Source organism: Chanos chanos, chromosome 13, assembly GCF_902362185.1.
Source record: "Chanos chanos chromosome 13, fChaCha1.1, whole genome shotgun sequence".
Lineage (NCBI taxonomy): Eukaryota > Metazoa > Chordata > Actinopteri > Gonorynchiformes > Chanidae > Chanos > Chanos chanos.
Genome location: NC_044507.1, coordinates 10,693,691 through 10,709,543, shown reverse-complemented (window position 1 = coordinate 10,709,543; position 15,853 = coordinate 10,693,691). Strand labels below are relative to the sequence as shown.

The 15,853-nt window shown below is 40.2% G+C and overlaps 3 protein-coding genes across 3 annotated transcripts in view; 2 read left to right on the top strand and 1 right to left on the bottom strand.

Annotated features, from left to right (window-relative positions):
* Nucleotides 1-4,876, top strand: part of cry1b (cryptochrome circadian regulator 1b) — a 14,933-nt gene extending 10,057 nt beyond the window's left edge. Inside the window, exons 9-13 of the mRNA XM_030791005.1 lie at nt 20-222; nt 594-704; nt 2,544-2,645; nt 3,513-3,569; nt 3,820-4,876. Coding sequence (XP_030646865.1) covers nt 20-222; nt 594-704; nt 2,544-2,645; nt 3,513-3,569; nt 3,820-3,905 — 559 coding nt within the window. The 3' untranslated portion in view covers nt 3,906-4,876. The remainder of the gene's footprint in view (nt 1-19; nt 223-593; nt 705-2,543; nt 2,646-3,512; nt 3,570-3,819) is intronic.
* An 877-nt stretch (nt 4,877-5,753) lies between these two features.
* On the top strand, nt 5,754-9,010 carry zgc:153031. Its single transcript, XM_030791006.1, has 6 exons — nt 5,754-6,116; nt 6,851-6,900; nt 7,055-7,160; nt 7,567-7,693; nt 7,950-8,065; nt 8,858-9,010. The coding sequence occupies exons 1-6, from the start codon at nt 6,010-6,012 to the stop codon at nt 8,970-8,972; spliced, it is 621 nt and encodes a 206-aa protein (XP_030646866.1). The 5' UTR covers nt 5,754-6,009; the 3' UTR covers nt 8,973-9,010.
* A 4,047-nt stretch (nt 9,011-13,057) lies between these two features.
* mterf2 (mitochondrial transcription termination factor 2) lies at nt 13,058-14,191 on the bottom strand. The gene has a single exon (XM_030790894.1). It carries the CDS (start codon nt 14,189-14,191, stop codon nt 13,058-13,060), a length of 1,134 nt encoding a protein of 377 aa, XP_030646754.1.
* Nucleotides 14,192-15,853: the final 1,662 nt, after the last annotated feature.

Genomic DNA, 15,853 nt, shown 5'->3' with positions numbered 1-15,853 from the left:
GGCTGTGGTCTTTGTACAGGCGTTATTTACCCATATTGAGGGGCTTCCCTGCCAAATATATCTATGATCCCTGGAATGCTCCGGAAAGTGTACAGAAGGCTGCCAAGTGCATCATCGGAGTGCACTACCCTACTCCCATGGTCAACCATGCCGAGGCCAGCAGGATAAACATAGAACGCATGAAACAGATCTACCAGCAGCTGTCCTGTTACAGGGGACTTGGTAAGCGGTGGTCTCAACAATTAGAGTGAAGCATTTAAGTTAGCATGTCAGCCAAAACTTTTTTTCAGTGCCATTTTAAATACGCAGCACAGAGAAAATGATTTTATGAAGTGAAATCAGATCAGGCTTATACAGTAGGAGAAAATATGAATCCTCATATTCGACTGACTGAACTTTATGGGAACGCTATCTTTAGTCTCCTGGTGAACTGATCAATCTCAGCTCTGTGCTCTTGGGTGGAAAAGATTTAAATCATTTGAGGGTGCATTGTAAGGACTTTTCTTTGTAAATATACATACATTTTTTAAATATGTAGGTAAATTCATCATATCTTAGCATATGTTTGACTGTACTGTCTCCTCCCCTTTCAGGCCTCCTTGCAACCGTGCCCTCTAACTCCGGCGGCGATGGCACAGGGGCGGGGCTAGGCACAGGAACAGGTCATGTGTCAGGCGACAGCTCTCAGGAGAACACAACAACAGGTACAGTAGACTCAGCAGGTGTCACTCTCTCATAGCCTCTGAGTGCTTATTCATAAGCCCCTTTCACACAAAACACAGAGCATTGCTGGGTTAATTATTCTGGCAACGCTGGTGGATACCCCCTTTCACATTTGCACCCCCCGTTACTGGGACATTTTCAGGACAAGCGTGTTCACACAAAACATGAAAACTCTGGAAAGGCAGGATGTGAAGTCTAACACATGCATCGAAAGACGGTTTGGTTTGAACAAAATGGTGGGCAGACAGATTCTATGGAGTGTTGATTTGTTGGCAATTTTATTCATTTACAACACATTTTGTAAATAACTAAAGTTACTAATTACGATATTGGTCTTTCTGGCTCACCAGCTTTTGTTTAAGTGACTTAAATCTCCTGGCTCAACTTACTGTGAGCAAGCCATAGACCAAATGTGTCATTGAAAACTTTACTCTGTTATCCAGCAATGTTACAACTTTGTAAAGATTTTAGTCTATCTGGAATTATTCCAGAAAAGTGCTAGGTCTTGAACCAGAAAAACTGCCTCATCAACTTTCCTAGAAATTCAAATCCTGCTTGTTATGACGTGTGTGTGAAATGGACTGCATGTGGTTCAAGAGGCCACTAGGGCGCATCCAGTTAGAAGGCAAGACAAGATGTTTCTTCAGCGGTTTTTATTGAATAGAGAATGGAGAGTATGGAGTGTGTGTGTATGTACAACAAAGTGTGTGTGTGTGTGTGTGTGTGTGTGTGTGTGTGGTTCTGGAACAAACAAATAACAGCACCAATTAGATATACAAAGTAGATACATACATAGACATATCCCAAACCGAACAAAGAACGTAGTATTACATTCGGTACACATATACACATGCCTACGGCGAAAGAACTAGCGTCTACATAGCGAGTAAAGTGAGTGCTATGAATACTGACAGACATAATATCCGTGTATAAAGCATATATTTCTCACAATACGCTATATTTACCAACATAAGACATGGTAAAGGGAAATACTGCAAACATACAAACAAACTGCTACATGCCGTCATTACGAAAACAAAGGGTTACAAACTTCACTACAAATCGGCAGGCATGATCACAGTACGAACAGACACAAAGTAAACCCAAATCCGTGGATATTTTATTTATGTGAATGCACACAAAGTTTCAGATAAATGTGAAAAAACAGCAGCAGTCTCTCCAAAGGTATACAAACAATCGCAGTGTCCCCACAAGTCCTCTCCCTCTGAATTCTCGCGCCGACTAAAGCAGCGGCTGTTGCGGCGGTATTTAGGGAGACTCGCGGTTTCGGTCGGCTAACCTGAAGGAGAAAAACAACCAATAGAAAGTGACTGATTGATTGGGCTGCTGGTCACTGCTGGAACCGGGAGGCGTCATTCAAAGTCCTTTGTCACCCTGTTCGTGTTCACTCATGAACCGATTCCAGTACCAGAGGAAACACATGCTAACCTAACCTACCTAGACTGATGCACTTGAGATCGTGGAAAAGACTTAGACGCTCCAGATTCGGAAAAAGAATTGGGAAGAGGAATGACCATGAGCTATGCAAAAAAGACTGGTGTTCACCTGTTCAAAACAGGTTTTATGGTTCATTAGAGCTGCCTTACAATACGCAACACTTCCTGCCTCCATGGTCAATGTTACCTAACTTTCTTCATTACATAAAGACTGAATGTTGTTGTGGTTTTTTTTTTTTTTAGCCCCACACAGCATTTGTATTATTTTACTTTTTGTTTGTTTGTTTTTTTCACAAACATAGGGTTTCAGGTCAGTGGTCAAAATACTTTCTCCATATAGTCTTTTGTTCTTTGCTCCTGTAGCACATCAGATCCCAACTAACACGCGGGGAGACTTGCTAGGAGGTATGGCAGCTTGTTCCCATGGTGACCAGCAACCTAGCACCAGTGCCCAGCAACAGCAGGGTAAGTATAGAGTGGTCTTCATATATGATTCATACATATAAGAGGTGGAACAGTTCGTACCAAAAGTGAAAACCACGGTTCTGTAGTCCCTGGTTCGTTTCACAGTGCGCGTGTGGTGAACCAGGCTTTTTTTTCCCCACTTCAGTTCTTTCAAGTGAAGTTTCTTATTTTATGAACAAGACTGCCGTGCCAGTCTGTGTTCCTATGCTATGCCCAGTACATATTTGTCAGCTTTAACTGAGCGGATGATCACGACGGTTTTCATGAAAATGTAACCATTTTAAATAATAACAAAACACATGGTGTTATCACTCAGCCCATAAATAATACAATGAATCCACACAAAGGAATAAAGTAGATCTCATCTTTAGGATCCTCAGAGAAGGAAATTGTTTTTCTTATATCAATGTAGCCATGCATTGATCTGTGAAAGATCAACGATCGGACCTGTGCAGATCAGGGCGGACGTCATTTTGCAGTAATCGTGGGTTTCTTTTCACACTGAAATGGCATGCTCAGGCAGTAGTCCCAAACAGCTTTAAAATAACTGTTGCTCAAGTTTTAGTTTTTAGTGTTCTCACACTCATTTTCTAAAAGGAGATCACTGAAATCACTGAAGATTACACCGCTGTAATACCCAGTTTGTTCTTTTTGTGTTAAATTTGTGTGTGTTTAAAATGAAAGAAAAACTTCAGTTCTCATTTGGTTCACTGTTCTTTCAACCTCAGACCATGCTACAAACCGAACCTTGAGTAGGGTTAATATATGGTCCCTAACCAGGGCCTCTGAGCTGTTCAGTGTTTGTGTTTCATGTTGATTTTTCCCAGTGTCTTCACGTAAATGATTTTGGGGGTCTGTTGTTGATAGGTTATTCAGGAGGAAGTAGAGCCACATCTCACCAAGAAACTAAACAAATGCAGAGAGGTGAGAGAGTCTCTTTTAAATCTTTGTTAATAGACTGGGCATCTTTTTTTTTTTTCCTTTTTGCTGTTATTCGTACATTCTTTTTACATTTTTTTTCCACTGACTATTTAAAAGTGCATCAACAATCAATATTAGACTTCACACTTCATTGTGCATTGTTATCATTACCTTCATTAGGTACCCTTGAAATGATAATTGATAAGGGCTGTTAAATAGTAACTTGTGTGGCTGATGTGTGGTCTGCTTTCAGGGAGAGGCGTAAGCTCTCTAAAGAGACACAGTGAAGAACCCGCCTCAGACAGTGGATCGAAAATCCAGAGACAGAACAACAACTAATGGACACAAACCCCTTTTTCCCCACCCTCAGGATCGCCAAAAGGACAGATCGAAGAAGCCCAGGAGAGGGATGTGTGGCTCGGAGCTTCTGATGCCGTACTCTGTGTCTGAGAATGTGATATGTGAACTGATTGCAGTGTCACTGTGACCCTCTGTCTCTGGCAGTCACAAGAGCGTGACTCTTCTCCTCAGCCATAAACACATGCAAATATGCACACTGCCTCACAAACTCACACACACGCACACACTTACACACGCACACACACAGTGATGATTCATGAGGTTTCTTTGCTTATGCTGCTTCCATATGTTGTTTTCTACTGTCAACCAGGGGAGAATTCCACACCTGGTGGAAGTTCAGTTCCCTAGGATCCAACTCATAACCAAACCAGACCCACTTCAAATCTTGCCAGCCTTGACTTAACTTTGTCCATTCTCAATGTCTAAAAAGTTCTCAATGTCTAAAGTTTCCAGTGTCTAAAAATCCTGTTGGTTTTTGGTTTAGTCATTTATCTAGTCACTGATGAGCTATAGAGTATAGAGCATATACCATTCATTTTGCTGCTCTGCTCTAAAGTACAGGAGCTATTTATCTTGTTACCCTGCATTGCGTCCACTGTGTTGTGAGTATTCACAACATGTGCATCCAGACGGGGTTCCCAGAGGTTCACTGTGCACTGTGCGAAGGGTTTTTAGTGCATCTGTGCACTTTGTGGAGTGATTACGGCATGAAAGGACAGATTGGCCTTAAAGTCCTCTCACCTTTTATTGCAGACTTTTGATCAATAGTAGATCGAGTCAAAATGAATGATTATCCTTCGAACACATCAGTCCTGCGGGAGTAGCATCACTGACTGAGTTTGTTTACATTACCCTAACATACAAGTCATTTTTACGTAAGAGTATTTTGAGCACGTGATAAAAGCCTTTCCACATTTGGCCACTCTAAATCTCATCATTTAAACATGTTTAAATCAGATAACAATTTTTCTTCTTTTTTACCCCCATTTGTTCTTTGACAAATGCACAATAAATACTCTCAACCCTTAACTCGGACAATAATACATTAAAATTGTATTATCACATGATTATCAAGATTGTCAAAAGTCACGTTCCTACAAGGGATGTGGGGAAAAGGACATGTAATAAATAACAAATACATTGGAAGATTATATGGTCATTGTTTGCTGATTTTGACTTTGAATAGCTCCTTTCTCTTAAGTGGAGTAAGCAGCAGATCTAAAATTCATACAGAGAGTACAGCAAAGTGATTTTTTTAGGGTGTTGCCTATATTAGTATTACCTTTTTCAGCATGCTGAATTAGGTAAAAATAAATCTCATCAGTGAAGGGTATGGCTCACTAAAAAGCACATTCAAATCGGTTTTGTACTATCACAGGGAATATGCAGCCTGCTACAGTCTGTATATAGGCATGCACTGTAAGTAATGCACTCTGTATACCTTTGTACATAAAACTTTTTTTCTGGTGTAGTTATAGACTTACTGTTATATTTTTTATATAAAGAATAATGCCAGCTGGATTATGACCTATTATGATCTGTTCTTTATAACCACCACAAGGGCACATTTAAGTGTTAAATGAGCGTGTTGGTGTCATGTCATTGTAAAGGTTGTTAGATTGTTAACCCTAAAACCACCCCACCCCACCCCAACTACCCCTTTCTGCTTTGTTTTGTAAATAGTTGAGCCATGTTGTGTAATGCTTCAGTGGTTGTTACTCTGTCTGTTTTAATAAAAAGACGTCAAACACGGCGTGTACTTCATCTGGATTGTTTGTGGTTTCTTATTCGTTCTTTCACTCTTAACTGGAAGACCGGGAATATTACGCAAGCATTAAGTTCTGCAAACTCTGTTTTTTCTCTGTCACATCAGCTGTCCCTAATGAAACATTCCAGCTGTTTCTCTGCGCTGAGCTGCGGCAATTAGACATTTTGCAATTAGACATTTCGCACACTTTTTAAAATCCGTTTTCAATAGGCATTGTTAAAAGAGTTGAATAATACTGTACCCAGTGGAAACTTCGTGACTAACGTTTCAAAGAACATTGCAGGCAACTGATGCTACAGCACATTTGGACAGAGCATGATCTACACGCAATATGATGTACAGAGAAAACCCATTCGGCTCATCGCCGCGGCATGCAGTTCTATGGGCATTGGGAAGAACGGACAGCTTCCGTGGAATTTACCGTAAGAGCAATGTTCGGTGTTTAACATCCACGAGCACGACTTTTTAGGACGCTACTATGACGTAACATGTTATGTAACATTGCTCGTTTGAAACGTAGGCAGTAACTCTAAATTATATCCAAACTATTCGTCTCGTTATTTCAAAGTCACTAATATCCACATATCCATGCCTAATTTGTGCATTGTTTCACATATGTCGTGGTCGTTTGACAATTTATGTTGCTTCAAGCAAAAAAGCTTCAGTTACGTCCGTTTATCAGATCACTTTCTCTCTTGATCGATTGAGACCTTTGGAATACGTATTTGGCAACTGTTCAAGAATAAGGTTTCTTTGGGGAAAATGTTTAAACGTTATAGTTATAGAAAAGGCTTGGCAGATGTAACAGATGTAAACGACTGTAAAATGGGATGCTAAAGGAGTGGAAATTACCTATATACACTCTGTTTTTGCTTAAGAAATGCAATCGAGATTTTAACTTTTACAATTAACTGGTCGCGGGCCCACTTTTATACGCACGTGCTGTGTGTCAAGTCGCAGAAGCTCGGTGCTTACGTTTTACGTTAAGTATTCCTTGAGTCGTCTGATTAATCACATGAGTATACACGCGGTCTATCGGATCACAAACTTTCCTTTAAGCGTGTCTGTATATTTATTAAAAAGTGACATTAGTTTTGGAATACAAGCTCCGTTTTGTTCTGATGACTACTGGGTGATGTTTCTCCATCCTATACAGGTCGGAATTTCGGTTCTTTCTAGACACTGTATCAGCTGTGTCCAGACCAGGTAAAATATATGGAAATAACACTGTTTTTCTTACATTTTGTTGTGAATGAGGCACTCACAGTCACTTCACAGCAAACATATGAAAATACCACCATTGGAGGGGATCCTTGCTGGCAATAAAGACTACTGAACTATCATTTTTGACCTGCCTTAGGAAAGAAAAACTTGCTGATATGGGGCAGAGGCTGCTGGTTTTCCTGTCCAGACAATGTTTTCCCCATTGATAATGGACTTCATGTGGTGCTTAGCAGAGAGCTTAGGTAAGCCCTACTGCACCTTGTGGATAAGGGCACCCAATAAATGAGGCTGTTGCTTATCACCATCTATGCGGAAACAAGAGGCCTTCAGTTGGTAATGTTTAATATAATATCCATCTGTATCTATATAATACAAGGTACAAACAGAAACATTAGCAAATTTAGTGGGTTTTCAAGCTTGTGTATGTTCATAAATAAATTATATGTAATTGTTCAAACAGTGTCACAGTATTGTCATAGAATGGGTGTTTCTGTTATTAATGAACAGAGGGTCACTGCATAGAAAAAAAACCAGACAGCAGACAGATTGGTAACAAAGTTGTAAAAATTAGGCGGCCTGCTCACCTGCTCCTTTTGGAGTCAGATGTTAATTACTGGTGGTGATTTTGACTGTAAATCAATCCCACAGCTCAGTGCCAAAGCACGCACACTACCTGTGTCAAGACTTCAACAGCGGCGTCCAGCTGGTCTGCCAGCCTCCTCTCTGTGACCTTGTGGAGACCATTTGGGTTCTGGGAGGGTCACAGGTCTATAAGGTAAGAAACTTTGTTTGTGGAAGGAGAGAGAGGGGTTAATATCCTATTCTGATTTTCAAGTGTGTAGTGTTACATGTTTGAGCTGACATAGGAAAGGCATCATCTGCTGCAGTGCCTTTGACTAAGAAAATGTTCTACTCTGTGGCACCATTTTGACAGTAATGGCCAATTGCTCTGTGAATTGATTCCTTAATAGTTCTGACCTATTCATCTGATATTAACAGTGATTGAAATGCCAGTGATATATTTCTAATAGGTGGGTTTGGAACATCCCTGGTGTGACCTGATCTACCTCACTGATGTCATGGCTGACTTTGACTGTGATGTCTTCTTCCCTGATTTTGACCGAGGTGTCTACAGAAAGCAGGATAGGTAATATGACCCGCTAATATTTTCTTTATTACCCATGTACTGTACACTAAAGGAGGATCCATATTACCTGTCAGTCTTGAATATCACATCTAGACTTTTGTGAGTTTGACATTTGCGAGTTCCAAAGCTGCGGATGAAGTCTATGTAATTTGGGGTTGCTGCTGATTTGATAGTTCTCTCTCAAAAGAGGCAACGACGATTTGAAACAGCCTCATCCCGGGTTACTGTTTGATCATGTAGAACTGTAGAAAAATCTTGTTCCTATGGTCAGAGCCCCTCCGATTCAGTCAATTTGACCTCGGTTGGTTTTAATTCAACTTTACAAAGTTACTTAGTTAAGATTTATGAACTGACATGTGCAACTTTTTCTCTTCTGCGTCTTAGTGAACAGAAAAGAAACGTTTTGATGAGTTTGTGAGGTCCTGTGTACAATAAGATAATATTCAGTGTCAGTTTGACAGTGTAGCTGTGGTGTTGTATGTGGTGTTCTTTTTTTGTTTGTTTCATCTCTCTCACTCCCACACACACTTAACTCAGTGCTTTCCATTTGAAAATGAATCTCTCTCTCTCTCTCTCTCTCTCTCTCTCTCACCACCAAGTCCCCAGAGATCTATGCCATGGACTATTCTATATTTAGATAACTTTGCATTGTACAGCTCAAATTAGAAATTGGACATTTGTGTGTGTGTGTGTGTGTGTGTGTGTGTAATTTATATTTTTAAAAATTACAAACAAGAACGTTTTGCTGAACACAGTCTGAAAGATACTCTTTCTTTCTGATCATCAAACCAGGTTTCCTGGTGTACCAGATGGGATTCAGGAGGAAAACGGCATTAAATTTAAGTTTCAAGTCTTCAAGAGAGAGATCTCCCAACAGAGCTCTATCAAAGAGTCCAACGGCAAATGACTCCATGTGGTCTCAGACGCTCGAGATAAAACAATACAGAACAACGCATGTTTGCGCATTTATGTTTTTGTACGCACATAGGAAAGTAGTTCTTTGATATTTTTTCATTGATGCACCTATGCGTGGAATTTTTCTCTTATACATGCCATTTAAAGCAATACGTCAGCTCGACTAGATTTAACCCATTTTACTACCGGCATTACTGATGAGGGATAATGTTTATCAAAGACTGGGTCAAGGAAGTGCAAGGAAGCCTGTCTTTGATATTTTAGACAGACTGACAGCAATACTATGACATATCACGCTGTGTAACAATGGAACAATATTCTCCTTTCACATCTGACTAATCTCATTAAAATAAATGAAGCCCTCACCACAAATCTGCAGTGGAATTTGTTCTTCACAATGCAGCCAACCGTACCATACTAGGGATTAGAAGGAGCAGATGGATATGCGAGAATGACTGCCAATGATGAACGTCTCACCCCACACATTTAGAAATGCCATAGCGTGTGGCCACTCATCAGATCAACTGGTTCTTATTGCACGTCACCATGGTTACATAACCCAAATGAACTGAATGAGTAAAAAGGTGGCAATGGGCAGAGCGTTATGTGTCGATGGCCTAGATCATAGGAGCAAGGGTTGTACATACCATCTGCTGTGTCAGGTCAGATCGTCGGTGGCTGCCACGCATTTTTTAAATATATTCTAAATATTATTTACTAAAAAATGTTGTTATTTACAGTTTGAAAGCGGCATTGTCCTGTAACGACCACTGTCAGTGAAGGCTGAGTGGCTAATCACTGAGTCATTCTTCGATGAGCTGATATGAATCAGACTAGGGAATTTTTTTTTATGCAGAAATGACCAATCAGAAACTGAAATAAAGTTATAGCACAACGGCTTTAAGCTGTTTTTCTATTCACGTCAGTTACAGGCTAAACAGCAAGAGATTTGTCATTTTTAGTCATTAAGTTTGATGAGTAATGTGAAGATAGTAGTTCACCTCTAAACATCCTACTGCATGTATAGTGCTCAATTTTATGTCCTTAGCAAGAAAGTAGATCATTTCAAAAACTGTTTGGACTGTAGTGACAGCATGTGGTAATTGCACCATACAGTGGTATAATTTCTTCTCAATTAAAACCTTATGTAAAACTTTCAGTGCAAAAAAAAAACAAAAAAAAAAACAGTTCCTGTAAAGAGCTCTAGGTAATTATAGGTCTTTCATTTAAGAAAATAAAATGACCTTTTATGTTCCTCAACACTAATTTAGTTGTTTAAATTCATTTTAGTCTGTAATGAAAAAAGCCTTTACAGTGAGAAGCTGCCAAATGTGACTGTTCCTGGTTGACTCTCTTTATCTCACCGTCCACCGTCAGTTGGCACAGCAAGCTCATACCTCCATCCTCCTGTACAGCTATAGCCTGAGTGAGGTTTAAATCTGTAAGGCCATGCATGATAAGTTATCTTCAAAGAATTCCTCTGGACTGTCCATATTCTTCCGTGCACAAGCAGTATAGGCTCATGCTTTGTCTCAAAGTTCATCTGATTTTTTCAACATGCTAAGGTTAAATATGAAAAAAAAAAACCCAAAACAAAACCAACAACACAAACAACCTAACCTCACTCTCACTCACTCACTCATTATCTAAGCTGTATATCCTGATTAGGGTCGCGGGGGGTGCTGGAGCCTATCCCAGCGCTCATGGGGTGAAAGGCGGGGAAACACCCTGGACAGGTCATCAGTCACAACCTAACCTATTTTTAATAAATTAAAGCATATGTTAATAAACAGCTTGCGTCTAACATGTTCCAGTGTCAGAGGTATATACTGTGTGGCCCTGAACTGAATACAGGGCCTAAATGTTATACACTGATTTGTCCACCAGATGGAGCCACAGTCAGGGTGAGTTCTGCCTCCCTCTGTTGAGCTGTTTTTTTGTTTTGTTTTGTTTCCATCAGAAGACAGTATTCATAAATCAAACCCTTGTGTTGACAACAGAGAACAGACCTGTGTATTTGATGTAGCTTTGGGACATGTTAAATGCAGAAATGTCACATTTTAAATCTTTTTTCTTTTCAATTAGTGAAAGGACTGTGAGGTCATTTCTATTTTTTTATGACATAGCTCCATATATATATGTTGCAACATATATAGCTATCAGTGAGTTACAACCATACATTATAAAAGATAAATGTAATATCAAAAGTGTGTGTCACACATACACACACACTTGTTATATATAATAATGCATTTCACCATAACACTTTCTGTTTTAATATGAATACTGCAAGAGACATAATGTTTGAAAGGCTTCAAATATTTCACTCCCGTAATTGCATTCACAAAAGAAAGTGTTTGTGACAATTAATCACCTTTCATCAGACTCCCAACTAACTTAACTCAATTAACAAATTAAAGCGACATCATCCCATTAAAGACACATATTAAAAGGGAAACAAGAAGCAGGTTTTTATCATTTAATGGCCTCTGTTTCTGCTGAAGACCATGGCAACCTCTAAAGCACTCTGATTAGGAGGTCCCTGATTGAGCAATACTGAGTGGAGGAAACGCTGAGCTTTGCTCCCAGAGTGACTATCCATTTAACCTGATCTACATGACCCCGGACACGGAATATTTACCACAGTAATATTCCACAGCGTCGCACCAGGCAGAGAAACTATAGATTTTAATTGCATGTGTCATCTATTTTCATATTTTCCTTGAGTTATGTCCCATAAAACCGGTGTGCTACATTTTGTTAATAATAACTGGTGTCACGTTTCAAATGAAAAAGGGCTATTAATACCCTCCACTTATTAACCTCTTAGGCTTCTGGGTATAATTCACTGTGACGTTAGCACACAGGGGGCAGGCTGACTGTGGGCAGAGTCACACGCCTTGCTTCACAGAGGAGGAGGAGAGGACACAGAGCCCCGAACAAAAGACAAAAAGGGAAGGAGAGAGAGAAACTGAGAGAAAGAGAGAACAAGAGAGAGGGAGAAAAATAAAGATGATGATGATGATGATGATGATGATGGTGGGAGAAAGGAGATCTTCGCAATCACTTGTACCATATAATCCAAAACAACATTCATTGACACCACTTGGTCTGTAATGATGAAATGATGGAAATGTTGCCTATCATGTTTACTTTATCACTGTAATCACATTTATTTTGTGCTGTTCAGAGAACAAAACAGTTTGCTGCAGTGTGACTAAGTCTACTATACTCTTTATCTTATATCAGGATTTTTTTTTATCTTTTAATACCAAAGATTCAATTAAAACTTTGACATCAAAGCAAAAGGGTGATGAACATTCCCATGCAAAGGTCAGGATGAGCTTGGAGATAATGCTGGAACTTTGGACAAGGAAATAACGGAACTCATTGTTAATAAATGATGGACGAACCTCAGCCAAACAATGTTTTTCACATCCTGTAATTTCATTGTTAGACTGGATACTCTAAAACATAGAGTCTGGTTACCCTGTTTGGAGCAACAACAGTCCACAATCCTCACAAAGAACCACATCTCTGTTTAAGAGCTTGCCAAGGCCTTAAACATTAGTAAAAAACAAAAAACCTTTCAAATAAACAACAAACAGCATCGCATGTAGTCACACGCAAATGATGGTCATTTATTGATTTAAGACATACAGCCAGCACACATCACGTCTGAATCAATCATACAACTCCGCAAGCTCTGTACCACAATATATGCTGATATTCTTTTCAAACACAAGATGATTATGAGAAATATAAATTATTTAAAGATGTGTATTAAATAAAATATTCTGTAAAGGATAAAACAGTATAAGAAATCCAATACAAAGTGAATTCACCACATAATCCTACATACTGACACTTGTTAAAGGCAGAGATCAGAAACACCATTAAATTACAATTCATCTATGATTCCCAGAAACACATCCATGAGTTTAAACATTCCAGTAATGAATGTATTATGGGAGACCATGTGAGTGAGATCCCTGTCCTCATTATTAAATACTTGAGGTGTTTAAGGGAGATTTTAGAGACGATCGGTGACACCAAGTGCAGAACCAAGACGTGGTCTCAGTCCTCAGCGGCCCTCAGCGGGGCCACTGGGTTAAAGAGCGGTCTCTCTCGCCTCAGCTGCAGTTTGCCATAGCTCATCTCAAAGTCCTTCTTGGTACCATTGAGGACCTCAAGACTGCCTGTCCTTATATCATAACCATAAGAACGCAATTTCTGAATACGGTAATGAACTATCTGCGTGGTCAGTTCCAGTACTGTCGGAGTCTCCAGTATCTGATTTATGCTGACGCCAGCACTGAGGAGTCCTTTGAATCTGTCAGCCAAGATGGGCACTGAGTAATAGAGCAGGGCCGGGCACTTGAGGACAATGGCCCTAAGTTCAGCATCGGAACAACCTAGTGTCTCTTTGGAGTAAGCCAAGGTGAGCGTCATAGCCTGAGGATTCAATTCTGTGACAAAGCCTCTCAGTTTGGACAGCAGCTGTAGGAGTTCAGAGCTGGTGAAGCCTCTGTCTTTGAGGAACATGAGGTTCTCGCGCATTGCCTCGGGGGGTTTCAGAAGCACGTAAGGGTTTTGACTTAGGAGCTTCTGAAGCCAGATCTTCATGTTGTCCTCATTTCCTCCGAGGTCAAGATACGCCCTCTGGAGCGTCTGGACCATCTCTTCGTTCTGGCTGACCGGTCTACGGAAGCTTTGCGGAGCACTGGCCATGAGCTTGCTGATGATGCGTCTGTTCAGATGCAAGGTCTGGAAGTACAGTATGTTGGCCCTCTGATTGGCATGATGGGAGGAGGCTGTGAAGAACGAGGCGGGGAATTTCTCAATGATGCCAACGAGGTCTTTCTCGCTGGGGCACACGGACAACCAGAGTTCCTTCTGCGCCTGCATCTCTTCCGGACGGCACAGGATCGCCTCGGGGTACAGCTCCAGGATCCGGGCGACGACCTGCCCACTAGCCCCCATGTCCTTCAGCAAAGCTGCAGCCTCATTGGTGTAGGCAGGGCTCTGGTGTAACACCCAGCTCTTTAGCTGACGGATTCTACTGATGTCCACTGAGAGGTTGTAGAGAGCATCAATGGTGAGTTTGTTTTCGATCTGGTTGGACGTTGAACAGGGGCGAAGGATGTGGGGCGAAAACACCCTGGCTTGACAGCGGTAAAAACACAGCGACGCAGTGACTGAGCGCATCATGGTTGCACGAATTTCAAATTAGTTGTGGATGCCTGTACAGAACAAGAAGAATATGGAATAAAGTTTCACTTGCAATTTGAATTCTATTTTTAAATTGAATTTCATATTACACTGTCAATTTTGGCTGTGTCAAAGGTCAAGAATGAAAATCGTGCAGACAATCTGTTCTGATAACCTTCATTACCAAAGCGCTACATGATCCTGTGAAAATAAGCGGTTTGTTAAGTATGCAAATACTGACTAAATACGAGGCAATGGTACTGAAGACAGCAACAAAATCCAGTTATTAAAGTAACCACATGATTTCGCAGTATGGTCATCTACTTTAAGTATTCACACCTTTCAGCGTTCGTCCCCTCGATCACGAAACAAAAAGCAGGAAATAATACAACAGGCAGATATTCAGATATCCCTTACCAGTCTTTGTCTATCTGTGACTTTTGAAAATTTCTGAACATTCTCATGTGTCATCGCCTTAAGGTGTGCACAACAGCCTAAGTACACCGTTCCCAACTTATAACAAATAAACACGTCCAGGTAGAAAGACAAGCCGCGCTGTTTTACACTGTGCGTCAGTTTGACTGCCTAGACAGGTAATACTGACTCAAATATAATTAGTATCAAAACAAAACATAAGGAGAAGGAGGCTGTTTTAGTATCTGCAACTGACATTGGTGTGTTACATGACCACTCAATGAGATGAATTTTCTTCTATAGTTCACCGTTTTGACCTGACTGAAATATGTTACTGCCACCGTCAGTTCCGGAGGGAAAGTTTGTTCTACAACGAGAAACGTATTGAAACGTATTGATCATGTAAGGGTTTTGAAACCAATATTTTCAGTCAGATAGCTTATTCAGAATTATTTAAATCAAATAAGGAAGTAGTTTGCTTTTTATTAAATTGATTTTTTAAATAAACTTGTCATGTAATGACGGCGTTTTTGAAACTACGACTGTCAAGCGGCAGAGAGTCTTAAAATGGCACGAAGAACTGCAGAACTATAATCAGCACGGAGCGCAATTAGTTTAAACGGCGATGGAGAATGAGTCACAGTAGGGGTTTAATCACAATGCCCGATCATAACAGCCTCCTCAAACTGTTGTCTCTGCCAAGCCTTGGCAATCTTTGCGCCCAATCTGGCTGCTTGGAGAACATTAAGTACATTTTACTTTTTACTCCGACAAAGCCCACCAAGAATATAAGAAGCAGATTCTCAATCACTTTTTTGCCGAATGCCTTATGGTTCTGTCAGTATAGGATTTATATCCATTTATTCATTTTTAATGAAAATATTCGGTAAAAATCGATCTCTCAGGGAGTGTTTACAAATCAGTTCGTACTAATATGTTTAAAGATTGGGAGGCCAAGCTTTTGAGTGGAATCAGCACGTTCCCCAAAAAAGCTAGTAATCTAATAATGCATGCAGAATTATGTTGTATACTGTGCAACAATTTAACTGAACATTCTAGCATATGTTTCTGTGTCAAGCCTATTTTGTCTTGTGACTCTCTCACTTAGCATTGAGCTGATTTTTGCCATATCAAAAGAGAGAAAAACAAAAAACAAAAACGATGACTACAACAAAATATCACAATGCAAGACATATGGTTTTATTATACTCTTCATACTGATAATGTAACAGCCCTAAGGTTAAGAAA